This window comes from Aotus nancymaae, unplaced genomic scaffold, assembly GCF_030222135.1.
Source record: "Aotus nancymaae isolate 86718 unplaced genomic scaffold, 86718_ANA_hifiasm-v0.15.2.pri h1tg000029l, whole genome shotgun sequence".
NCBI classification, from domain to species: domain Eukaryota; kingdom Metazoa; phylum Chordata; class Mammalia; order Primates; family Aotidae; genus Aotus; species Aotus nancymaae.
This window is the reverse complement of record NW_026988442.1, coordinates 40717001-40744186: the sequence shown is the minus strand read 5'-3', so window position 1 is coordinate 40744186 and position 27186 is coordinate 40717001. Positions and strand designations below refer to the sequence as shown.

The window sequence follows — 27186 nt, the reverse complement described above, 5'->3', positions numbered from 1 at the left end:
CACAAAGGGTGACGCCAACCCACCTGGAAACGCAGGCCCAGGCTTTGGACACAGGTGCCCGTGGTTAAAGGTTAGCACAAACATTGACTCTAAAACGCAAAGGCCCTGCCAGCCCGCAGGGAACTCAGGTCTTGGAACATCTTGCTGGTGTTCTCCAGAAATTCATGGGAGTATTTAAAATAATCCTCTTATATTATGAAGCATATTTAACCTTTTTCTCCCCGGGGGTAACAGCTGGGTTTCAACCAGCTCACCCTTACACCATCCAGTCACATGGACCTATCTCTTTGCAATTCCCAATTTATAGCTTTCTACATGTAATTTCCTGATAGAGGCAGCAAGACAGTTTATTTAAGCTATTCAAGTATTATCTGATTATTTTGAAACATTTATAAGGGCTAATTACAAGTAACAGTTGATGAAAAATGTAGCAGCTATAAAATTAATCCTCAATAACCACAGCTCTGACAAGTAGCTGGTATTTACTTAACATACATTAGAAGCTTTTTAAATTTGCATTAAGAGAACCTCGAGCTTAGTGAACGCTCAGGGGACCACTGATTGCAACAAAGTAGCTGCCACCGCTGCCCCGTGCTGTGGAGGGAGACGGGGTCGGCGGGGCCCAATTCTCACTGACTGCCAGTTCGGAAAGGACGCATCCATGGAGCTGAGGAGAGAGGGGCCAGTGCCGTGTCCTGGCTGGACTTGGCACTGCCCTGCCGGATGGACTACTGGCACCTGGGGCTGCTGTGGAGGACCCCTGCCAGCCCAGGCCTCTCCTGTCCTGTGAGGAGGGAGAAGCAGATGGTCCAGGGCCCCTGGCATGCGGGAATACTCAGGGCCTCTGCCCAGCATGCTGGTGTCCATGAGTACCGGTCACCGGGAACAAGGGGCCTGGCCGAGGTGGCGTTTGTCCATGTGGCCTTAGCCAGTCCAGCATGGAGGTGACTCCGTATAGACCCAGCAGCTGCGTCTGTCAAGTTGTTTTCTTCCTGAGGGACCCACCCACCTGCGGCGGAATCAGCACGATGCACGCCCTGGCCGAGCTCGGGACCACCTCCCACAAGCCCTGCTGCGGAACCCACGAGGTGGCGGGAAAGGAGCCAGAGGGTCTGGATGGGCTGAGGACCCACAGACTGTTGTGTGTGTGAGGAGTGTGGAGGCCCGTGGAGCCAGGCAGAGGCGGAGGTGCAGGGACGGGGTGCCCGCAGCGGGGGTGCGTGTGACGTGGGACCACAGCCCCTCCCCGTGTTGCTCCGTGCTCCCTCAGGGAGCTGAGGGTGCTCCTAGCAGGAGGCACTGGCCACAGAGCCGGGGGTCACAGCTGCCGGCTCAGGAGAGGTGCGGGGTGGGAGGGCGGTGACTGACCGGGTGGCCCAGGCAAGAGGTGTCAAAGGAACTGCTCACAGATGTGACACGGACGTGACCCGGAGAGGCCGGCTGTGGATGCTGAGCGAGGCCGGCGCTGACCCCGGAGTGCTGCTTTTCTACCTGGGCTTTGTCTAGAGAAACCCTAAGACGAGCAAGCGCCGTCCCCCAGCACGCAGGGCCCCTGGAGGCCCGCAGCTCGCCTCAACCTGCAGTCTGCGTCCTGCGGCCTTGCCCTCACCTGAGAAGCTGGAAAAGACGCGGGTCCCACCGCCTGGACCTTCTCCGTCGGTGGGGAGGCCTGCCTGCATATTTGTCTTTTTTGTCACTTGGTCGGCCAGGCTGGAGTGCAGTGGCACGATCACAGCTCACTTTAGCCTCGAATTCCTGTGCTCAGGCAATCCTCCTGCCTCAGCCTCCTGAGTAGCTGGGACTATAGGTGTGCCCCACAATGCCTGGCTAATTTCTAAAATTATTTTGTAGAGATGGAGTCTTGCTGTCTTGCCCAGGCTGGTCTCAAACTCCTGGGCTCAAGCGATCCGCCCGCCTCCCAAAGCACTGGCCTCACAGCGCGAGCCTCAGCCACAGGCCGGCCGTTTTCGTCAAGCCCACCAGATGGTGTGCTTTGCTTTTGTTCTGATACACCCCTAGCTCCATGTGAGCCAGGCCTGCTTGAGTCTGGGCTGCCAGATCCAATGCTTCCCTCCCGCCGTGGAGTTCCAGCCTCTTTCCCGCCTTCCCCACCCTGGGCAGTGGCTGATGTGAGCCCTTTCACCTGCCAGCGGGGTTACTGTTCCTCCAATGCTCAGGGACAGGAGGGACCTGTGGGCCACCAGGTGCTGGCCAGTGTGTGGGCTCTTCCTGTCCAGCCTTCAGAGAGCAGCCTGCACCCCTTTTCCCTGGGCCACCCAGGAGAGTGGCTCCTGCTGCCGCTGCCTCCCCAGTGATGAGCTGATGCCGCAGCTGACGTCCGACAGCGCTCCCAAGCAAGCCGGCACGGGCATGCGCACCTCACCGCTGAACTGCACCAGAGTGGAGAAAGGTCTCGGAGTCATCACTTGTGGAGTGGACGCTGAGTTCGTTTCCATCACAATCCCACATTTGGTGGGCCAGCCTCAGGCCACTATCTCCGTTTCGCAGACTTGGAGCCAGAAGAGCAGAGTTGGGAACTGCTGTCCCGGAGGAGCGGCGCCGTCTGTCCAGTTCCAACAGGAAGGGCCTGGGCACCAAGGGAAGCTGAGGGAAGCTGGTTGCAGGGTACACAGTGTGTTCTTGGGAGGCTTGGTCCGTTCCCAGCCAAGATGCTCTGGCCAGTGTCATCCTGGGATGCCTGCAGATGCTCCCCTTGTCACCAGGGGCTGTCTCTTCTCCAGCTTGTGATCAAAGCCAGCAACCTTGCGTCCTGAGACCCCAGCAGGCCCCCTGCCCACTGTCTGGCCCTCCATTGCGCTCTTGGGCTTCATAGGACACCTGGCGCAGAAGGCAAAGCCACCAGGTGCCTGGCAGTCCCTCTGTGAAGCCAGCCCAGTTTCCCAATCACCCGGCGCTGGCTCCTGGACACAAGGCCAGGTCTGCACCATCAGACACAGGGATCTCGAGGCTGGCGGAGCTGAAGTCACCACTGCAGAGAGGGGTGTGGACTCCGGCCGCTTCTGGGCTGCGAGGGAGGGGAGCGGGTGTGGACTCCGGCTGTCTCAGAAGACAGCACCAGGCATCAGCGTGTTCCCTTTTTTCCCCATCACAGCCTATGGTGAGTGACACCTGTCACGGCTGCGTCTCCAGCTCTTGATTTTGAACTCCTGGAACAAGTAGCCCCATCTCAGGGAGCTGGCTTGCAGGGGCAGCCGTCGGACTTGCTTCCCAAGAGGCAGGTGCTGTGGGTGTTTATGGGCAGCAAGTTTCTAAGTCACTGAAAGCACTGTGTGACAGAGGTGGCATCCTCCTCGGAACAGGCCTGTCTCCGGAAGGGCTGCTCTTGCCCCATACTCCATATGTAGGGCAGGTATGGAGTGTCGTGTGTGTGACTTGGGCCGGCAGCAGGGAGGGAGAGAGCGGGCACGTGCAGGAGTGGAGGCTTGGGGACCCAGCCCAGGTTTCTATCACAGTCAGCCACTTGGGAGATGGTGACCCAGGGAGGTGACGACACAGTCCCAATGGTCCAGGAGCCTCCCTGGATGGAGGGCTTGAGCCCCAGCCCCTGCCTTCCATCAAGGTCCAGCTTGCTGTGTGGGTAGTGGGAGGGGAAGCATGGGTTAAGGTAAGCACGGACCTGACCATGTCATTCAATGCCTGAAAGCTCATCAAAGGCTCTCATTACTCTCAGGACAAAGCCTATCCTTCTTAGCACAGCTCTGAGGCTCTTCATCATCCATCCACTCATTCATTCATTCATTCATCGATTCACTAATGTAGCATTGCTCCTGCCTCAGGCAGCCTTCTTGGGTGGCTGTGTGAATGAAGCTCCAGTCCAGTGGTTCTTATGGTCCTGAGGCCCAGCCTCCCTCCCTCCTGAGTCCACACCCCTAGCCCGGCCTCTGGTATGTTCCAGACAGGCAAAGCAAGCTGCACGTTCCAGTGGCCTGCTGGCCTCCCTGCCCCTTCTCTCTGCCATGACACCCTCCCTGCTTTGAGTGGATGGTGCCTTTTTCTTCTGTTTTCTGCTCACACCTCTCTTCCCCTGTGAAGCCTGCCTTGGTCTCTCCAAGCATAATGAAAGTCTCCTCCTGGGGGGCTCCCACTGTCACCCTGAGTGTCTCATTTTCGCCATCATGATGTGACTTCCTGCTCACCTCTCGTTTCTCTCACCTTTCTGGAGGCTCCTAAAAGGCAGAGGCTACATCTCACTCACATCATTCATTCTGTTCTGTCCCTGGTACCCAGGACAGCAACTGGAAGATGGGGCTCAGGATACTATAGCGAACAAATGGTCGGTACAAAGTGAGAGCTGGGAAGGTTATGGGTTTTATGAGGACTAACACTTAGGATTTTAGACATGATCTGTATGAAACTCACATGGTAGCTGGCAGCAATGATAAATACTAGTCCTTGTCCTTCTCTTAATTATTATGATCACCAACCCCATCATCCTTACTACCATTATCACCACCATCACCTTCATCACTGTCATTATCATCACCACCATCGTCACCATCATCACCATCATCATCACTACCATTACCATCATTGTCACCATCACCACCATCACCTTCATCACTGTCATTATCATCACCACCATCATCACCATCATCAACACTACCATTACCTTCATTGTCACCATCATCCTCACTATAATCTTCACTGCCATTACCATGATCACCATCATCATTGCCACCAATATCATCACCCTCACCATTATAACCACCATCATCATCACCACCACCCCCACCTTTATCACCATCATCCCAATGGAGGAACACGCCGTTCTACTGATATTTAAGAAACCAAGAAAACTCTGACAAATGTTACGACAGAGGGAACCGCTTCAGTAGTGACTCAGGAATTAGGCCAGTTTAACATTCTTCCTACATGGTCGGGGGAGGAAGGGTGCACAGTTACATTCAGGAACATCCTAAAATGCCCACAGTATGTGGCACGATAAGCCCAGTGGCGGGTCTGAGGGCAGCAGGCAGGACCCACTGCGGACCTCTGTGGTCATTCACTCTGCGGTCCTGCTGGCCTGGCTCAGAGCTTCTTTTTGGTCCTTAGGACCAGCCATGGGGGTTTGGGGGAGCATCATGGAGCCTGTGCCCAGTCCAAGGATGTGCTGTTGTAGCAGAAGCTGTGGGTGTCCACCCACGTCATCAATTCAGGGCACATCCGCCAACTTCCAACCAGCACTTGCGACTTTTTGCCAGGGGCCTTTCTCTTCCCGTTAGGCTGCCTTTGCTGCCCACTTGACAGGCTGAAATGCTGAGGGATTAATGTCCTTGGGAGCAGCCTCCAGCCAAAGACCAAAGGACTTGGTGTATGAGCACCCCAGACCCTCACCACGGTGGTGGAGGTGGGAAAATGACGGGTCCAGGGCTGCCCTAGTGGGATGTCCAGCCACCCAGAGGCGGGTGTCTTGACGGGTCCAGGGCTGCCCTAGCGGGATGCCCAGCCACCCAAAGGCGGGTGTCTTGACGGGTCCGGGGCTGCCCTAGCGGGATGTCCAGCCACCCAGAGGTGGGTGTCTTGATGGGTCCGGGGCTGCCCTAGTGGTATGTCCAGCCACCCAGAGGTAGGTGTCTTGATGGGTCCGGGGCTGCCCTAGCGGGATGCCTAGCCCCCAAAGGCGGGTATCTTGATAACGCACCACTTACTGGCCTGCCTCCCTTTCCTCAGTTCACTTCCCTGCCCCACCCAGTGTCTCCTCCACCTCTCAGAGAAGTACTCGCATCAGAGTGCTCCCGGGGGTCCAAGGTTCGACACCTTCCGAGCTGCCAGGGCGAGAGGGATTTATTGATTTCAGGCTCATTCTTACTGGGAGCCTGAGAATGACCGCCCAGGGAGCACCCTGACCTCCGGGGCCACGCTGAGGGTCCCAGAGCGACACTTCTTGATGTCTCTTATGATCCCTCCAGCCCCCAGGGCCTTCTTTAAGTCCTTCTTTCCCAGTTGCCTCTTCCAGCCATGAAATCTGTTTATGTGCCTTTGGAGGGCCACCATCCATTATAATATCTAAGGTTTTTTTTTTTTGTCACCAAGAACTAATGTTTTTCCCTTTGGGGGTGACGTTGCTCCCATTAAGACTGTGTCCTCTGGGCCAGGTGCAGTGGCTCATGCCTGTGATCCCAGCACTTCGCGAGGCCAAAGAGGGCAGATTACTTGAAGCCAGGAGTTTGAGACCAGGCTGGCCAACATGGCAAAACCCCTGTCTCTACTAAAAAATACAAAAAATTAGTTGGGCATGGTGGGCCCTGCCTGTAATCCCAGTTACTCCAGAGGCTGAGGCAGGAGAATCACTGGAGCCCGGGAGGTGGAGGTTGCAGTGAGCCAAGATTGCACCACTGCACTCCACCCTGGGCAACAGAGGGAGACTGACTCAAAAAGAAAAAACAATACACATAGGCCGGGCGTGGTGGCTCACTCCTGTAATCCCAGTGCTTTGGGAGGCCGAGGCAGGTGGATCACCAGGTCAACAGTTCAAGACCAGCCTGACCAATATGGTGAAACCCCGTCTCTACTAAAAATACAAAAATTAGCCAGACATAGGAATGCACACCTGTAATCCCAGCTACTCTGGAGGCTGAGGCAGGAGAATCACTTGAACCCGGGAGGTGGAGGTTGCAGTGAGCTGAAATCGTGCCACTGCACTCCAGCCTGGGCAGCAGAGAGAGACTCCATCTAAACACACACACACACACACGCGCGCACACACACACACACGTTGCATCATCTAAAGATATTCTGATTTATTTTGATGTACATTTTTTCGGGTAGAAGAAGAGACAACAGAATGAAGACCCTGGGTGAGGCGTCAATGGCCTTATTTGATTTCCTGCTTTCTTGCAGCATCCTGGAGAGCTGAATGCAGAGCCTGGGAACCAGTGCGGCAGACTTAACTCCCATACGCCCAGCAGCTGCGTCTCAGAAGAGGCCCTTGGGCTGGGGCAGGAAGCCTCTTTGGTAATGAGAGGTGAGGAGGGAGCGGGAAGAGGCGGATGTGCAGGAGGGGCTTGTGCATGGCATCCACATGGCACCCCCACGTGGGTACCTCCTGAGCAATGGGGATGCTGGGTGCTGTCACCTCACCATCAGAGTGGGCTGAAAACCCAGGAGCGAGCCCCAATGGCTCCCTTTCCTCCACCTGCCTGTCCCTAAGTCCTCTGGGTCCTTCCCTGCAGGCCACCTGGGTTGCCCACTTTCCCCTCTTCACCTCCATGCCTCTACTGTCTTAGCCTAGGGCCCGCATATCTCTCCCCTGGCCAACTCTATCCTCCCTAGGGCTCTGGGGCAGCTCTTGCCTTAACCTTCCAGTCCCACCAGGCAGCCAAAGGCATCCTGGGGATGACAGATGGATGATCAGGTGGCTCCTTGCAGGCTTCTCCCGGCATTGGAGCTACACCCAACCTCCTACTAGCTGGAGGCCCTGGGGCCTGCTCCTGCCCTCCCCCAGGCCTCTCCCTCCCTTTCCCTTGCTCATCATGTTCTCACGGCACAGACCTTTCCCTTCCTTGGGTGTGCCCGGTTCATTCCTACCCCAGGGCCTTTGCACTCGCTGGTCTCTGCCTGACCTGTGCACAGCCGGCTCCTTGCCATGCAGGCCAGTTCAGCTGCTGTTCCCGGAGATGCCTTGGCTGGCAGGTCCCATCTACAGCCCTGATCCCTGTCCCAACTCGACCCTCCCTGCCCATCCCCACCCTGTGGTCACTCTCCCTGTGGTTCCCTCCGTGTTCCCACAGTTTCCTCTCGTCTGTTCTCGCCTTCACTGCCTGTCTCCACCAGCGATGTGTGGCACTTCAGGACAGGGACCTTGACTGAGTGGTCCCTGAGGACCTCAACGCCGGCTGCAGAGCTGATCGCAATACACGTCTCGTCTGTGACCGGGTGAATCACTGTTTTTATCTGGCCTAAGATGGACTTTCCTATAAAAACCTAACATTTCCTCTAAGGAGAAATCTGGGTAAACACACTTCTTTTTCTAAACCCACATTTTGTTGCTGATGATTTAGGAAAGCGATCAAGACTTCTCTGGCCCTAAAGTCTTCCTTAGCACAGGATTCAGCATCAAGTCAGAGAGTTTGTGTAGTGTTCACAGGCAAGCCAAACAGAATGGCTTTTCCCCAAACCCCTGGAAGAATTTTCCACCACTGCCAAAAACTTATTACCTTTCTCCTTGACAGGGAGTTTTCAAATGTTGAAATAGTTTTAAGGACAGCAACTAATGATGCAATCTTTTTGCCTGTTCGTTTTTCCTTTACTTGAAAGGCCTTAAGTGTTTTGAAAAGGTAGCTGGAGCTGGGCGCTGTGGTTATGCCAGAGTTCTGACTTAGGGGCCTGCTGCTGTCAGGAACAGTGAGATGGTCTGAGGGTGACAGTGCTGAAATGGCCAAATGGACCAATGGGTAGATGGGTAGGTGGATGGAGGATGTGCAGATGGATGAATGGATGGATAGAGAGACAAATGGATGAAGAGATAAATGGATGGATAGAGAGATGAATGGATGGATTGAGAGATGATGGATGGAGAGATGAATGGATAGATGAATGCATGAATAGAGAGATGAATGAATGGATGGATGGATGGGTGTGTAGATGGATGAATGGATACAGAGATGAATGGATGGATGGTGAATAGGTGGATGGATAAATGAATGGAGAGGTGAATGGATGGATAGAAGGATGAATGGATGAGTAGAGAGATGAATAGATGGATGGTGGGTGGGTGGATGAATGGGTAGATGGATGGATAAATAGAAAGATGAATGGATGGGTGGAGAGATGAATGGATGAATGGAGAGACAAATGGATAAAGAGATGGATGGATAGTGGATAGATGTGTGGATGTATGAATGAATGGATGGATAGAGAGATGAATGGTTGGATGGTGGGTGGGTGGATGGTTAGGTGAATGGTTGGGTGGATGGGTGGATGCATGATGAATGGGTAGAGGGGTGGGTGTGTGGATGAGTGGAAAGAAGGATGGATAGATGAATGGATGGGTAGGTAGAAGTGTGGATAGATGGATGAACAGATAGGTGGGTGTCTGGATGGAATGGTGGATGGATACTAACCGATTATAATAGATTGTGGATGTACTGTTCACAACCCTGTCATCCTCTATTGATCAATTTCAGACTGAACACAGTAAATTGTGTCAACCCTGTCCAAATCTACACCTTGAATTTGCAACATGGATTAGCTTCAGATTCCACTATTTTTCATAGAAAACCTAAATCTTCACCTAGCTACTTATTTATAGAGACAGAGTCTTCAGGCCTGGGCTGTCCCAAATTGATCGCACAGGACAGCCATCTCTCCTTTCCCTTCTCCACCACTTCTACCTTCCAGAGGCCGTGGTGAGTGGGAAACACTGTGTTTGCAGCCCCTGCCTGACTCCGGGCCTGCATGTCACCTTGCTGGGCTGAGGCACTGGCATGCCCCGGGTAAGGCAGCTCACACATGCAGCGACACAGGGAACGATTTTCTGCTGGAAACTCAGAGCACATCAACAATTTCCTCTCCTCCTGATTCACTTTATGAGTGTAAAAGGTTCCTGCAGCCATTAGATCAGATAAGATCCTCCTGGCTTTGTCCTCGGGGGAGAGGCCACTTCACAGAGGCAGGGTGCGGCTGCTGGCCACTTCTATCCTGGGGGTGCCAGCCCAGTGCCCCCCCTTTTCTGACATGCAGCTTAGCTGAATGCTTAATTTTGCTTTTAAGAAACAGACACTAAGGCTCCACAGCTTTTCTTGTTTTAATCAGCCTGCATTTTGGGAAAATGAAATCAGTTTCTCAGCTTCAATAAGCATTACAACTCATGAGGCCTCAAACCCCAAATCAAACAGAACTCCACGGAAAACCACTCTGACAGGGCCGCACGCAGCACAGATGCAGAACATCTGTGGGCCATCTCGGGCCTCTACGGGGAAAGCCAGCGCCATCAAGAGAGCCTTGGGGCCTTTTCCCCTGGGCGGTAGCAGGGAGGTCCCCGAGCCCTGGTGCCTGACCAGCCCATACCCGTGTCAGGTAAGACTTTCTGCCTGACCAAAACAACCCAGGCCGACTTGATGCTGGGGCCCTGGGGACAAAGACTCTTTCTGGGGCATGATTTTAAAGCCCCACGTTGAAGTCAGAGGGCTGTTGGGAAGCGGAAGCTGCAGCAGCGTTTTCTGCTGTCTTCTGAGGCTAAGGGACAGTTTGGTTTCCAAGATGCATTCCCCCTCCTGCGCATTCACTTCTCATTGGCTTTGCTTTTGGGCCTCATCTCCCATGCCCTTGTTTCTCTGAGCTGAAGTTAGGCCTTTGCACAGAGAGCTTTGGGGCCATGGCTTTTCCTCCTTGGGTTTCTAATATTCTGAGAAAGGAGTCTTCAGAATATTAGAAATGTCTGCTGTCAGAAATTAACGGGAAACACCAAATGGTCAGGCCTCCTGCAGGACTGCCGTCAGCAGGAACACGCTGCTGGGGTGGGAGCCCAGGAGGATTGTCTCCTCTGTCAGCTCCAGGGAACACCTGCTGTTGGCACCTGGGGGCCTCCTGACCCCACCTCTGGGTGTTGGCAGGGAGCCGGGAGCCAGAATCTGGAAGATGAATGTCCATTTCCCCAGGGCTCCTCTGCCATCACTTCCCTTCCAAGCCAGTAGGAATCCTGTAACCAGAACCTGCACCCCCGGCCCTCCCCCAGACCCCCAGGGCCATTTCTTTTTCCAGCTGCCACACTCCAGCTCCTCACATGCACACACAAAGTGAGACAGAAGCTCTGCGACCCCACGGTCACGAGGGATTCAAAGGGAGCCTCTCATTCCTCGAGGGTCGCAGACGTCCAGATCAAGCCCCCACCCTCTCATGGAGCAGATGCCCACAAAACGATGCCAGCTGAGGAGCAGAAATGTCCTCTTGTGGTCCCCTCCCCACACCCAGGTGAATGAATGGATGGAGAGAGAAATGGATGGATGGAAAGATGAATGGATGGATGATGGGTGGATGGATGTGTAGATGAATGAATGGAGGGATGGAGAGTTGAATGGATGGATGATGGGTGGGTGGATGGTTGGGTGGATGGATGGATGCAACTTCATTTTCAAGGACCGCCGCCAGGTGGGTCCCAGGTTTACTGCGTGGAGCTGCCCTGCAGAGGTGCTGGAGACAGCAGCACTTGCTCCCCGGGCCCCAGAGGCCCATAAGCCACACGGTGAATCAGTCTCTCCTCACCCATTCCCCAGCTCCTTCCTTCCCTCCCTCACTCATTCACACCTCTGCTGGGCTGTGGGGTGCTCTCCCACGTGACTTGCCTGGGCCTTTGAGTGGGGGCGGCATTCAATGCCTGCAGTACACCCGTCCCCACGTCTCCCCCATGAGATGGGGATGTGCTAGGAGGTGGGAGTAGCCTGTGTCACCAAGATGTGCCAAGCAGACCCACCGAGTCTGGGGAGGGCCCCGAGGCGTGACCCAGCGCTCTCTGGCCTGTACCTGCTGTAAATCGTCTACAGGCTTCCTGAGAAATGGAAATAAAATCCAAACACCTTACAGGGGCCCCACAGTTCAAGCCCCACCCACCTGTGCTCTGTTCACACCCTGGTGCCCGGCTCAGTGCATTGAGCCTGTCCTGCCTTCCCAGCCAGGGAGGTGTTGGGACGATGTCCGTATGCATTTGCTTATTCAGAGCAGCTCAATGCAGTCACATGTGAGGGCACCACGCAAATGCCTACGGGGCCCAGACAGATGGTCAGTGATGAGGCAGGCAGAGTGGAAGACATCAGGGGGTGGTAGGGACTGTGGCCAGCCGGGGCTAAGGCTGCATGTGAGGGATGCTGCTCCTCAGCTCTGCCCAGCATCCTGCAGGGGCCGTGGGTCTGGTGACATCAGCTCTCCTGACTGTACCTGGACATCATTTTGCATGTGGCTTTTCTCTTCAGATAATTTTAAATATACATTTCAGATGACATCTCTTGAGTAAGAGGTTGGGAACTAATTCACATTTCTTAAAACCTCTGCACGTGTATAACTAAAGACGTCTTTGAGCAGACCGGGGGTTGGTTGCTGGTCCCACACGTGGGAGAGACCTGGGGCTGGTTCAGAGAGAGTTGTGTGGGGCACAGAAATCTTCACACCCGAGTTTCCTATCTGAACATGGGCATAATCAGAGTTCCTCCTCTCACTGCACCCTGGACGGGCACCCTCTGCTGTTCTTGGCTCTCAGTGGCGATGGGGCAGGCGCTGGGTTGGGCAGGACTCCCTCTTTCCCTTCCAAGCTTAGAGAGAGGGAGGAACCCAAGGGTCTTGCAAGTCCCAGGGCAGCTGCTCCCCAAATTTGTGTGTGCTTTGAGACAGGATCTCCCTCTGTCACCCAGGCTGGAGTGCAGTGGCACAATCACAGCTCACTGCATCGTTGACCTCCTGGGTTCAAGCGATCCTCCTGCCTCAGCCCCCTAGCAGCAGAGACCATAGGCGTGCACCGCCATGCTAGCTAATTTTTGGGCTGCTCCAAAACCTTGAATTTCAGTGGTAAGTAAACTCAACAGAGAAAAAAAGGATTTATTGGGGTTTCCAACTGTTTTATTGGGCAGGCATTAAAACAACACCCCCAGCCTCCTCATTGCTCGGCTGGAGGGTTGTGAAGCCGCCTCATTGCTCGGCTGGAGGGTTGTGAAGCCGCCTCATTGCTCGGCTGGAGGGTTGTGAAGCCGCCTCCTGCTGCTGCCCTTGCTCCTGCTCTGCCTGGTCCCTCACGGAAGTCAGAGGAGTCTTGGCAAATCAATTTATGCCATGCCACACCACCCCTTGGGTTTCAGAGTAAACCACCAAGTCCCTCCCATGGCCACATGCTCCTGAATGACATGGCCCTGACACTCTCTCAGTTCATTCATCTCGTCCTCTCCCTGGCCATTTCTGTTCAGTCACTCTGACCTCCTGGCTCTTCCTCTAAGACTCTGAGCATTTGCACTTACTGTTCCCTCTGCCTAGAGCACACATCCCCTTGACATCCCCGTGGTTCTGTCCACCACTGCATTCAGTCCTCTCAGAAGTGACTTTCTTGGCCACCTTATCTGAAATGGAACTTCAATGCCACCCCACATTCTCTGGTCCCCAGACTGTAACTAATGGTTACTTATCCCTGTCTTTGAACATAAACTCCATGAGGGCTGGACTGTTTCATCTGTTCCCTGTTGTAGCCTCTGTACCCAGAACAGCACACTGGGAGGTTGATATGGTCTGGCCGAGGCCCCACTCAAATCTCATCTTGAATCTTGGTTCCCGTAATCCCCATGTGTCATGGGAGGGGCCTGGTGGGAGATAACTGAATCACGGGCACAGTTACCGCCGTGCTGTTCTTGTGATAGTGAATTATCCTGAGATCTGCTGGTTTTATATGGGGCTTTCCCCTCCTTCAATCTGACTTCTCATTCCTGCCATCATGTGAAGAAGGACGTGTTTGCTTCTCCTTCCACCATGATTGTAAGTTTCCTGAGGCCTCCCTAGCCATGCTGAACCGTGAGTCATGAGTCAATTAAACCTCTTTCTGTTACAAATTACCCAGTCTCAGGTATGTCTTTACTAGCAGCATGAGAACAGACTAATACAGGGGTGCTTGACATGGAAAGGCTGAGTGAAGGCACGAATGGGTGGATGGAGGGATAGATGGCTAGGTGGCTGGAGGGATGGATGGATGGATGGATGGATGGATAGACGGATGATGGATGGATGGATAACTATCACTACAGCCTGCTGTCATCATCATCATCATCATCATCATTTCATGCAAAGACAATTTCGCCTTCTGAAGTATGCAGACCACAGCTGAAGAATGAAGGACACCCCTTTCCCAGCAAGGGCTGTTGCCAGCACACCCCAACGTACCCAAGAACACTGTCCTTTAAACTCGTCCTCAGAACAGCCGCATCCTGCAGTGGCCTGGGGGCCCACTCATTAGCACCTGGACAACGTCTAGTCAGCCATCCTGGAGCCGGCCCGGCAGACATAGGGCCCCAGTGCCACAGCCAAACCCTGGGAATTTGTGGGAGGTGCCTGACCTCTCGTCCTAAACACCCAGCGACACGGGGTGCTCCAGCAATTCAACGACAAAATGAAATCTCTGAATATTCCATTGATAATGCAAATCTAAAATATTAATATATTCCAATTGAATATTCGCCAATAAATTATTTGAGCATTTGCAGCAATTTGATTTTACTTTCATTTCTTAAGGAAATTTCAGTTGTATAAATATAGCCATTAAAGCAATTCAAGAAAGGGAACATTTTCTGCTCGGATGAGGAGGCGGTAAACACAAAGGGTCTGCCCGTTCCTTTCACACGAGCTATTAAACCACACAACCCAGGGCAGCTGAGTCCAAAATGGCTGCTTTCTTCATGTCCTTCTGGCTTCAGCAGGGACAATGCGAATTCCCTGTGGGTCTCAGGATGGTGTCTGGTGCCAGGTGACTCCCAGGCTGCAGCAGGGTGAAGGCGTTTGTCTTGGGTCCAGGTCTTCAGAACCACCCAGGACGGTCGTGGGGGTGGCACACACATGTACCTGCCCTTCCTTAGGCCCTGGAGTGTAGGTGATGGGCAAATCAAAGTGCCACGCTGTCTTGCTGTGGAAGGAGATGCTGTGTGAATGAGAGCTCGAACTTTCTCAAGGGGTCGTTTCCCCTCAGGGCTGAGCCGGAGACCCCAGGGCCTCTCGTTGAAGCACTCTCGGAGTGGATCCTCCCATCCTGGACGTGGATTCTGTGTTCGTATGGTGAAGCAGAGGGGGCATTTCCACAGTCCGCTTATGGGGAGAAAACCCAGACTCAGGCCGGCTCCTGAGATTCCTCCTGCCCCTGGTTTCTTCCGAGATCTTCAGTCTAAAGGTTCCTTTGGGGGAAAGAAACCTACCTCATTTTCCACTCACTCCCAAGCTTCCTGGCTCTGAAGGCTTAAAGATCACTAGCACAGGTAGGAGCTGGAGCATCAGGGACCTTGCCCTCCAAGAAAGTGGCTGAGTTGGCATCAAACCTCTCTCCAGGTGGCTCCTTGAAAGGGAGGTGTACTGAACTTTAGAAGGCCCTGCCCACCTGGGCGGGGGCTCTGCACACGTGGGCAGGGGCTCTGTCCTCCTGGGTGAGAGCTCTGCACACCTGGGTGAGAGCTCTGCACACCTGGGTGAGGGCTCTGCACACCTGGGTGGGGGCTTCGCACACCTGGATGGGGACCCTGTCCACCTGGGTGAGGGCTCTGCACACCTGGGTGGGGGCTTCGCACACCTGGATGGGGACCCTGTCCACCTGGGTGAGGGCTCTGCGCACTTGGCTGAGGGTTATGTTCATCTGGGTGAGAGCTCTGCACACCTGATTGAGGCTCCTGCACATCTGGGTGGGGCCCTGTCCACCTGGGTGAGGGCTCTCCACACCTGGGTGGGGGCCCTATCCACCTGGGTGAGGCTCCTGCAAATCTGGGTGGGGGCCCTGTCCACCTGGGTGAGGCTCCTGCACGCCTTTTTGGGGGCCCTGTCCACCTGGGTGAGGCTCCTACACACCGGTTTGGGGGCCCTATCCACCTGGGTGAGGGCTTTGCACACCTCGATGGGGGCCCTGTCCACCTGGGTGAGGGCTCTGCACACCTGGGTGGGGGCTTTGCACACCTCGATGGGGGCCCTGTCCACCTGGGTGAGGGCTCTGCACACCTGGGTGGGGCGTGCAGCATCCACCGGACAATACTACCTGACAGGCAGTGCATAGTCCAGGGGTCACAGACCACAGCCCACGGGCCAAATGCAGCTCCTGCCTCTAGCAGGTCACCATCCACTCCTCCAGCAACAAGTCACGAGGGATTCTCTAGGCCAGGCTGCATTCTTGGTGGCTGGGACACCGACAGGGCAAATCAGGGAGCACAGCACAGCAGGAGGAAGCCGATGACAGACAGGCAAACCTGAGCTGCCACAGGTGTGACCCTCCCCACGAAGAAACGCCACTAGGGGCGAGGAGATGGTGAGGCATGACCGGGGAGCGGGCCAAGGTTGAGTGTGAATAGGGTGGGGGTCCTACCATGGCATAGAAGCCATCGGAGGAGAGACCCGATGAGCTGGTGAGTCCTAGTGCCATGTGCCAGGCAGATGGCCAGGGAGGAGCATCCCGATGGGATCTTTGGGCAGCAGGAGTAAGCCCCCAGTGCCCAAGCCTCGGCCACAGCTTCGACCTTGAGTGAGCTTGGGGAGCTGCAGACGGCCTGCAGCAGAGCAGTGGCCAGCACAGCTCAGGTGTAAAAGGCCCCTCTGCTCCAGGCGTAGGAGGGCTGCGAGCTGGAGGCCAGGAAAGAGGAGGCCAGGGTCCAGCCTGCACCCATCCATAGACAGGAAGGGGATGGGAGGCAGGAAATTCACACCATCCAGAGCCCGCATGGGGACTGTGTGCTAATGTCTGATGGGGCCCCAGGAGCGCAGGACACCAGAGAGAAATGTCCTAAGGTACTGGGCTGACGTTCCTCTCATAGATCGAAGAAAAGGAGGGGAGGGGGGCCCTGATGTCACTTTAGTTAATGTTTGATCTAGAAAACATGTGCGTATTAAGGAAGGGTTGTGGGCAAAAATCATGGAATGTGCCTTTGGAGAATTTAGTTTGTACCGTCGGCCCTAGAACTGCACGTTAGCGTCTTTAGGTAAGATGTCAGGTGATGAATTTGGAAGAAGCCTTCAGAATCATTCGTGCGCGGCATGTTTTCATAGATGGGCACATCCACAGCTCATTTATTTGTACTAATAAACCGGACAATCTGGTGACTAAGAGTTTTAATTTATGCATGAAGAAATTCTTTTTTGTTTTTTTGAGACAAGGTCTCACTCTGTTACCCAGACTGGAGTACAGCGGCGTGATCTCAGCTCACTGCAACCTCCGTCTCCAGGGTTTAAGCGATTCTTGTGCCTCAGCCTCTTGAGTAGCTGGGACTACAGGCATGCACCACCATGCCCGGCAAATTTTTGTATTTTCAGTAGAGACAAGGTTTTGCCATGTTGCCCAGGCTGGTCTTGAACCCCTGGTCTCAAGTGATATGTCCACCTCGGCCTCCCAAAGTGCTGAGATTACAGGCATGAGGCACTGCACCCAGTCTTAAAGAAATTCATTTTTATTAACTTTACTAATGACAATATTTATCTCGACTTCACAAGCATCACAGTTACCTAGAGTTGATATTGGGCCGCTTAACCAGAAAGTCAGAAAATTGAAGCAGCCTCCTTGCACTGACCCCGACTGCCCTTTGTCCAATGTGGTCATATCTACCACATCAGCAAACGTTATAATCTCCCTGATACGGCGCTGTGCTCTTGCTTTAAATAGTCAGCTTTTTAAAAGAAATTAAAAGAAAAATGATCATCTTTTATATCAGTTCATAAATTTATCTCTTCCTGAGCTCTCCATCCCTTCCTGGAGGTGTGGATTTCCAACTGGCATCATTCGTTTCTGGCCTGAGGGTTAAGGCCTTGCTGCTAACTCCAGTGTCTAGGTGATCTCAGGCTTCCTTTTTCTGGGCAGCTTTTCTCTTGATCCTGGATCCCATTTTCGCTCTTTTTGACGTGTCTGATAATATTCGTGTGTATGCTGATCACTGTGAATGAGACCTTGTAGAGACCCTGGTTGTGTTATCTTCCTCTAGGGTGTTTATTTTTATTACAGCAGGGGCTTCACTTGGCTGGACTCAGATCTCAATGTGTTTCCCTTGGAACGTCTGCCTGGTTCTCCCAGTCTGCTGACTGTTCATTTCACTGGGTCCTCCGGTGCCTCCCTGTGCACCACAGTTCTGGGGCAGCCAAGCATCCAGGCGGAGCTTACACGCATATTTGGGAGTCTCTATCTGTGGCTGTGTATTTTCTGGAATGTATCTCCTCACATTGCAGCTGCTTTGTCAATTCTAAACTCCACCTTACAACTCCTGTGACCAGCGTGACTGTGGCTTCCTGCATGAGATCTACTCACGCTTAGATGCAAGGATTAAGGTGACTAGGTGGTGCCCTCAGGAGGAAGCCACCTGCACGCAGGCCTTACTCGGTGCTGTTTCCTCCTTTGAGGGTGGAGCCCCCCCAGATCCTGCCTACTATCCACCTCTCCCAAGTAACTTCAAAGAGCTTAAACAGTTTCCCCTAGAGTTTACAGTTATTATCGGTATGTGTGTAAGAATGAAATAAACCACCCCACCATTACCAAAAGACCTTCCCATTTGTCGTTGCCAGGTACGGTATCCCTACCATAACAATCTTCCTAATGAAGGGCTGACTAGCAGAGATGGGCACCAGGGCTGCACCCGCTGTCCTCACTTAACGAGCGATCAGTGACATCGGCGCTGTCTCCAGTGCTGTGTCTGGCAGGAGCTTTGGGTTTAGCTGGGGACACAAACAATAATTACTGACAAAACAGTGTCAAAAACTTGGCCACAGTAGCAGGCAAAGCGGGTGCCCTGGCGCCCCATGGGAAGGCCTCTGATGGTTCCTGAAAAGCGGGGAGTTCTCAGAGCTGGTAGGAAGTAGCGGGTTGAGGGGGGTGTCAGGTGCACCAGGAAAACCTTCCAGGCTGAGTGGAGAGCTTGTGCATGGGACTTCAGGTGACCAAGGCTGCAAGCCAGTCTGGAAGCTACAAGGCACCCAGCATGGCTGGAGCTTGCTGTGCCAAGGGGTGGTGTGAGCTCATAAAACCTGTGGGCAAGGCAAGGATTCAGACCATCTCCCAAGGACAGTGGGGATCACACAGCCACATTTGCTTCCAGGAGACGATGAATGACTACCATGTCCATCATTCACGCCCGCACGGACGCTGTAGAGTATCAGAACGTGATTAGGACTCAGTGCTAATTACAACGCTAAGTTACCCAGCAAACATTCTGTAAAGACAACGGGGCTGAAATTCAGCTGGCTCTACCACACCTGCTCACACATCCAATTGACTTTTTTTTTTTTTTGAGATTGAGTCTCGCTCTGTCACCAGGCTGGAGTGCAGTGGTGCGATCTCGGCTCACTACAACCTCCACCTCCCAGGTTCAAGCAATTCTCCTAACTCAGTCTCCTGAGTAGCTGGGACTACAGGCACCCACCACCACACCCAACTAATTTTTTTTTTTTTTTTTTTTTTTTGGTATTTTTAGTAGAGACAGGGTTTTACCAGGTTGGCTAGGCTGGTCTCAATCTCTTGACCTCATGATCTGCCCGCCTTGACCTCCCAAAGTGCTGGGATTACAGGCGTGAGCCACCATACCTGGCCCCAATCAACTTTTACGGGGCCCCTGCCACAGGCCAGATAGGGGTCTCCAGTGCCTCGGCTGTGCATCTCAGGATGCAGACCTGGCTCGGGGCACCACCCATTCGCTCCGGCAGCCCTGAGCCGTGTGGGGCAGGCATGCGCCCTTTCACCTCCACCTTCTCAAAGACCCAGCCCATCTCGTTTATAGAGAATGGCATAAGTATTTGTGGCTGGATGTGAAGCAACAGGGCATCTGTGCACCAACGGGAACCGAGTGTATCCAGAAGACGTGAAGGAAACATTCCACTTCTGCCCGCTCCGGCTCATTTGAGTTGTCGGGTGCCGGGACTGACTTGAGCAATGCTTTTCGAGTCACCTGTGGCTGTACGCCTGTGACTGCGCTTCTTTGGAAATGGGCTCCTGCTTGTCTCCTCCAGGGGCCCACCTCTCAGGCTCTGCGACTGTGTAGCGACCGCCCTTGAGGGCCTTGTGTTGACAGCTCTTTTCCAGGCTTTGCTCTCTGGCAGGGGCCCTGAAGACTGGTTTGCATGACTTCTTGTCTTCTAAAATATCAACTGCAATTGCACCCAAGAGCACCACATTCCTCCTCATCACCTGGAGCCGACTCCGACGGTGCCCCGGACCACCTCACCAGGCAGCACACCGTGAATCTGTACCAGACTCAGCCAAGCAATAGGCCCTCTTCTTAAATGTTTCACTTTATCCTCACTCTGAGTCTCGCCTGGAGTCAAACCTACCGCATGCTGGCCAACAGGTGGCTTTTCAAACCTTCACAAACATGGCTGTGCAGGTGCTACCTCTACAGCAGCCGGGGCCAAGTTGTGAATTTCACGCAGAATGTGGATTGCTTGGTGGTTTCTGGAGGCCACGAAGAACTCTAAATCCCCTCTTCCCTGAATCCCCAGTGCACGCATGCTGCTTGGCACCCGACCGAGTGCCCAAACTGTCCAGTCCAGAGCCAGTCCAGGACCAGGGAGGGCATCCTGCTAACCTTTAAATGATGCCCCTCCTGCCATTTTCCCCAGTTCCCCTGGGGACATAAGGAAGAGTCCCAATGTGACTTCCTGGAAAATCAATTCAGTGACGGTGAGCAGCTTCCTCCCTCCTCTGCCTGAGAAGAAGGGACAGCCTGGGGTTCCAAGTGGTCCTTCTGCCACGTGGCTACACCTCCGCACTCACCACTCACTTTAGACTGCGGTCGGGTTCCAGTGGCAGAGCCACCAGGCATGGTTCCCCGCTTTGCCGTGGACACCCCCGGCTCTACAGCCTGTCGATTAGAGCCACCCCTCTGTTTTTCGGGGCTTTCCTCTCTACACGTAGGTTCCCTGTTTCCCCCTGCATGGTGCCACTAGTGCTTAGGAAGAGACGTGATATTCCTTCCAAGGAAAAAGCCTGTAATTAACAGATGTTTTTGGGGAAGAATATTCTGCCTCCTCCTCTCCTGCTCGTTTTTCATTTAACATATTTTATCAGAATGAAATGCCTTAATGAGCGCAGAACTGCAGCTGATCGCAGCTGAACCTCGAAGCGCTCTGTGCTCATCCTGCCGCCCCCGACATCAGGCTGCATTCACCACAGTCTCTTCCAGGAGCCGCCTCCCTGCCAACGCTGCCAGGAAGCTCATCAGCTTCCTATAGATGGAAACGGGGACAGGAAAGCACCTCCAAAACCACTGCCTGTGCTAGATAAGAAGTTAATGGAAGACACAGGGGAGGGTGGAGAAAGGGAGGTGGCAAGAACGTGACTGTGTAGGAGTACGTGCGTGTGAAGCAGAGCGGTGCATGCATGTGTGTGTGCGCGCATATGTGTGCATGTGTGTATGTGTGTGCCTGTGTGTGCACGGACACGTGTGTGCGTGTGTGTGCGCGTGCACACGTGTGTGCACGGGCATGCGTGCGTGTGCATGCCTATGTGCGTGTGTGCATGTGTGTGCCTGGGAATGCATATGTGTGCATGCCTGTGTGTGCGTGTGCATGTGTGTATGCGTGTGCATGTGTGTGCACAGGCATGTGTGCGTGCATGCATGTGTGTGCATGCATGTGTATGTGTGTGCATCTGTGTGTGCACAGAAGTGTGCGTGCGTGTGTGTATGCCTGTGTGCGTATGCATGTGAGTGCGCCTGTGTGTGCATGCATGCGTGTGTGCATGTATGTGTGTGTGTGCCTGTGTGTGCACGGGCATGCGCATGTGTGCATATACCTGTGTGTGCGTGTGTGTGCATGTGTGTGCGTGCACTGTGCGTGCATGCCTGTGTGTGCGTGTGTGTGCATGTGTGTGTGCGTGCATGTGTGTGCATGTGTTTGCCTGTGTGCACGGGCATGCGTATTGTGTGCATGTGTGTGTGCACGCATGCCTGTGTGTGTGCGTGTGCATGAGTGTGTGTGCCTGTGTGTGCATGGGCATGCGTATGTGTGCATGCATGTGTGTGCGCATGCCTGTGTGCGTGTGTGCATGTGTGTGCATGGTGTGTGCATGCGTGTGTATGTGTGTGCACGGGTATGCGTATGTGTGCATATGCCTGTGTGTGCGTGCATGTGTGTGTGCATGCCTGTGTGTGTAAATGTGTGTGTGTGTGCATGCACAGAGTCTTACGTAATAACTTGGAGTCCATTTGGAAAACAAATCTACAGAAGCCATAATGGAAATTCCATTTTCCATTCGCTAAGGTCTGTCTTCCCCAGGCATCAGGCTCCGTCTGGATGCTCTCCCCTCTTCCTTCAGATGGAAGCTGGAGGGGATGCCTTTGTGTGAGCCACATCGATATTTGGAGGACTCCGAGAGCCAGGACAGCCAATGCTAACGTTTCTACTAAATTCCAGCAGTTGCGCCATTTTCCAGGGTGAGCTGATGGGCGCCCAGCACAACAGTCACCACTGAGATCACGTCCATCACTTATTCACTCAACAAATTTAGTGCCCACTGTGTGCCAAGGGCTGTTTACAATACTAGGGATACAGGCAAGATCCTTGCCTTCAGGAAGCCTCCTCTTAGAGAAGTAAGCAGGTGAATAAATCATGATAATACAGCCGGATAACACCAAGCACTATGGCCAACTAAAGCAGGGTAGACCTGGTTGGTGAATTACACGTGAACTGCTCGCCGAGGGCTCTGGTGGCAGTGCGGGCGGGCTCCTTAGGACAGTGGGGTCAACAGGGAGGAAATGACACAGGCTGATCTCATCTTTAGAAACTGCTTTGGCAGAGACCAGCCATTCACCAGACATATTTCCTGCTCCTTCAGGACATGGAGTGGACTCGTTGCCAGTGCCCCTTGCCATTAGACATGGCCATATGACTGGGCTTTGGGCAGCAGGAGATGTGGGCCCGGGAAGCTCCCCCAAGGATGGGGTTCCAACCCTTGGTGGCTTCCCTCAAGCCCTGAACTGCATTTTACAGCAAAATCTCCAACCTAGACTGGCCCCTCAAGGGGTGTGGGCAGCGCAGGAAAGCTGAGCCCGTGATGGGGAGGATGCAGCAGAGGCTGGGGTGCTGAGGTGGGAGGGCCGGCTCTGGGCAGAGAACACAGGTGATGTATTTGCAACCAAGTCACCTTGACTGGGTGTGCACACACACTGCATTCAGTCACGTCAGAGTTTCTGCTCTAAACAACTGGCCATTTTGGCTGCTCCCTGGCAGGGTGCCCTGGTGGCTGAGGTTAGGGAGACAAAGAATTGGGGGGACCCTGCCTGGTGGCTGCTTTCCTCCGCCCATCTATGCATTCCAAATGCACAGCCCAGCCTTCAGCGTTGAAAGGAATGAGAAACAAAACAGGCTAATAAGCACGAAGAATGAGAATGTCCCCTCTGCATACTCTGGGGACCCTCATTTCCAAAGAGTGGGGTGAGGCTTTTCCACAATGGGTGGGAATTATTTAATGGATTTCTCGCCATCCTTTTATCAAATTACTGCTCGGATTGGGCTGCAATTTTCTTCAAAGGGAAGAAGAAATTACTGGTTGATGGCCTTGATTACAGAAACACAAATTTGTAAAATAAATTCTTTCTGCAGTAAAAGCAATCTAGGGTGGCCTTGAGCGCTCAGGGACACCACGAACCCGCGGACGGCCCACGGCACAGCCCACTTGGGCCTCAGCACAACGATCATCATGGCAGACACGCCACCATCCCATCATCCACGATCTTAGTCACACGTGGAAGTAAATATGAGCAATCAGACCAAAGAAAGGGGTCAGAGGTCAAAGGCCACGATCCACACCCCTGCCCGCTGCTTCCAGAGCAGCCATTCGAAAGTAACCAAGACAGAAATCACCCGCAACTCACAAAGACCCATCCGCCTTGGAGGATGCAGCTTTCTCTCCAGAATTCCTGCCTCTGTAATGCTTATCTCATTACCCAAAGGGTGAAATCGCAGCCTTCTTAGACACCAAACGCAGAGCCCACCCAGGCTTTGTGATGTCAAAAGAAGGGCCTGGCCCCCATGCCGAGACCCCCACGCCGAGACCCCCGCGCCAATGGCAGGGGGTCCGGACTCACCCTCACGAGCTGCTGTGGGAAGGGTCCTCGTGAGTTCTCGGGCACGTTGATGGGTGGGATGACCCAGTCCCGTTTTCGCCGCCTCAGCCCGTTGGAGTTCTGCTGCTGGGGCCACGGCAGCAGCGTGTCCTTCGGAGGCGGAGACAGGTCCAGAGCCATGATCTTCTTCCCTTTCTGTGCCTTTATTTGGAAAGGGAAGAGAAGAGGCAACGAAGCCTGGTTAAGGTTTTGCACAGAGGAAAACATCATGTGCTAAGACGATCTGGGGACTGAGAGGGAAGAGCGGGATCACGCTGGGACGGGTGCTAAGTGTTAGGGGAAAAAAATCAAGTGAGATCCCCGTCAAATATGATGAAACAGATTACAAAAGTAAATGGGGGAAAAGAAACCATAAAGAAAGGAGAAAATACGGTTGACAACGTCGCCAACAGCGTAGATAGGGCTTTGTAAGCCCCCGCAGAACTACGCAAGAGATCACAAAAGAAAAGGCTAATGCGTTTTACCAGAAAACTCCCGTTTATGAAAACATACCCAGGACGCAATTGACACATTTGGAAAACATGATTTATAACAATTTGACGCGAGGCTAATAGTCACTATATAAAGCACTCTTACAAATCAGTAAGAAAATGAAATGGAATCTTGTTTCCTAACAAGAAAAGGACATGAATAGATAATTCACAGCAAAACAAACGTAAATGATCAATAAACTTATGAAAAACGCCCACATCTCCCAGTAATCAAATAATGCATATCAAAGTAACACATCCTTTTTACCTGCCAAATTGACAAGACTGAGCAAAGGAATCTTCAATGCTGGGAGTGTGCTGTGCGGCAGGGAGTGGAGGGTGATGGCTGAGGGTGTGGGATCTGGCATTGGACCCACACCTGTGCGTTTGTGCAAAAGCTCATGCAATGTGTGCCTTCCTTTCGCACAACCCTGGGCTCTTCTCTTACAGAAGGGAGATGTAGCAATGGCCCTGAGTTTAGGGGCTGCTATGGGAATGACATCAGATGACAATGAGAAAATGTCTGGCCATGCTTGGCATGGGACTCAAGGCTGTCAGGGCTGACGCTGCTGCGGCTCCTGCTGCTGCGGCCCCATGGTCACTCAGCACAGCCCTCTGCCTCCCGGTTGCCAGTGACTATCAATAACCTCAAAAAGGATGATCCCTTTTGACCCAGTAACTCCACAGCTGGAAATCTGTCCCCAGGAAACTCCAGGTGGACCAAAGTCCTTGTAGACAGATGTTTATTGCAAATGTTCTTACATGAGTAAAAACACTAGAGCACAAATCTGAATGTCTGACAGTGAACTATAAAGGCATTACACTGTGTTCCTGTCTTGGAATATTATAATATTATAATATTACTCGGTTAAGGCTGACATGAAAAAATGACCATAAAATATTAGTAAGTGGAGAAATAGGACAAAAGCAAACATAAGCATCAACTGCGTTTTCTTTTTTTGTTTTTGAGATAGAGTCTTGCTCTGTCACTCAAGCTGGAGTGCAGTGGCACGATCTCTGCTCACTGCAATCTTCGTCTCCCGGGTTCAAGTGGTTCTCCTGCCTCAGCCTCCTGAGTAGCTGGGATTACAGGAGCCCGCCACCACATTCGGCTAATTTTTGTATTTTTAGTAGGGATGGAGTTTTGTCATGTTGGTCAGGCTGGCCTCAAAGTCCTGACCTGGGGTGATCCACCTGACTTGGCCTCCTAAATTGCTGGGATTACAGATGTGAGCCACTAAACCTACTGCATTTTTTTAAAGGATAGAAAAAGAGGCCAGGTATGGTGGCTCATGTATGTAATCTCAGCACTTTGGGAGGCCAAGGCAGCCGGATCACCCAAGGTCAGGAGTTTGAGACCAGCCTGGCCAACATGATGAAACCCTATCTCTACTGAAAATATAAAATTAGCTAGGTGTGGTAGTGTGCGCCTGTACCCCAGCTGCTTGGGAGGCTGACACAGGAGAATCACTTGAACCCAGGAGACAGAGGTTGCAGTGAGCTGAGATCATGCCATCGCACTCCAGCCAGGGCAAAAAGAGTGAAACTTCGTCTCAAAAAAAAAAAAAAAAAAAAAAAAAAAGAAAAGAAAAAAGAAATGGAAGAAAATGCATCAAAATGCACACACTGGTTCCTTGCTCAGACAGCCCCAGTGCCTCACAGGTACTGAAAGTCCGATGAGGATGACAGCAGGACTTTGCATCAGGCCCTTCCACTGAAGATGTCCCACCTGTTCTCCAAGACCCACCTGTCCTCCAAGACCTGTCCCCAGACAGACAGTTCTTCCCTGGGAGCCTGGTCTTTACCTTGGAGATACAACAATTTAGGTCAATCAGCTCTCATCTCTGATGAGAAAGACCAGATTAATTCCACTGCTGAAAGCGGCTAGAAATAACACCAACATAGCAGCAGGAACGATGATAAGAGCTGTGGCATGCACTCAGGTTCCAGGCTCAGGCCAAATGCTGTTCCATGCAGTCTCCCCCTGAATGCTTCCTCTCACCAGTTCAGCAGGGAGCACCATCATCCATCCCTGCCTTACTATCTTGCAGAGGCCAAGGCACCCCTGAAGCGCTCACAGCCCATTCAGCAGAGGCCAAGGCACCCCTGAAGCGCTCACAGCCCATTCAGCAGAGGCCAAGGCACCCCTGAAGCGCTCACAGCCCATTCAGCAGAGGCAGGATTTGGATGCCAGGAGTGTGACCCCAAGGCCAGAGCACCTGAAAGTGCCACCTCTCCTTCCTGTGGTCTCTGCCTGTGAACCCCCTTTGCCGGACCCCATGGTGGTCCCAGCTGGGCAGAAATCAGTCGTCCCATGGAAGAGGCAGGGAACCAGCGGAAAAGGGGGTCTGAGTGATGTTTCCTGTACCAGGGATGTGTTCCATAAATCCCAGACTGGGAGAAACAAGGTTGAGCTCCCAGGCTGGTCCCAGGACCAGCAGCTCAGCACCCTGGAGAGCTCATTAGGAATGCAGGTTCCTAGGTCTCACCCAGGACTTAACTCTGGGGTGGGGCCGCCAACCACGCCTGAGATGTACTGTGGCTGGGGATCGGGGTCTCCCAGCCCACATGCGATCAGGGGGTCTCCCGGCCCACAGGCGATTGGGAATCCACCTCTGGAGAAGGGAAGCATTCTCCAGAGAATGGGCGGTGGAAGCATTACTTTTGTTCTTGAGCAGGTCTGCACGAGGGCAGGCCGACTGGACCAATCTCTCCCAGATGAGGGAGAGGGGAGCCTCCAGCACCGCCTCTAGGAGGGGCCCTCTGGCCTTCTGAAGCTCCCCCACATCTCCCAGCAGGAGACTGAGGCAGAGCCTGGCTGGTCTGCCCCACCTGCTGGTGCTTCAGAACCAGCAGTGGCTCATCAGGGCCCTCTGAATCTCAGACTCTGAGTTTTAAAGGGTTTCTGTGCAGCCGTTTTTTCAAAAAAACCTTCATCTTCATTTGCT

General features: G+C 53.3%; 1 protein-coding gene across 2 annotated transcripts in view; it reads right to left on the bottom strand.

Annotated features, from left to right (window-relative positions):
• The window catches only part of CDH4 (cadherin 4), a 646231-nt gene that overhangs the window by 124851 nt on the left and 494194 nt on the right, over positions 1–27186 (bottom strand). For both annotated transcript variants that reach the window (XM_064382571.1, XM_012440669.3), the window contains one exon: positions 23730–23909. In XM_064382571.1, coding sequence (XP_064238641.1) covers positions 23730–23909 — 180 coding nt within the window. The remainder of the gene's footprint in view (positions 1–23729; positions 23910–27186) is intronic.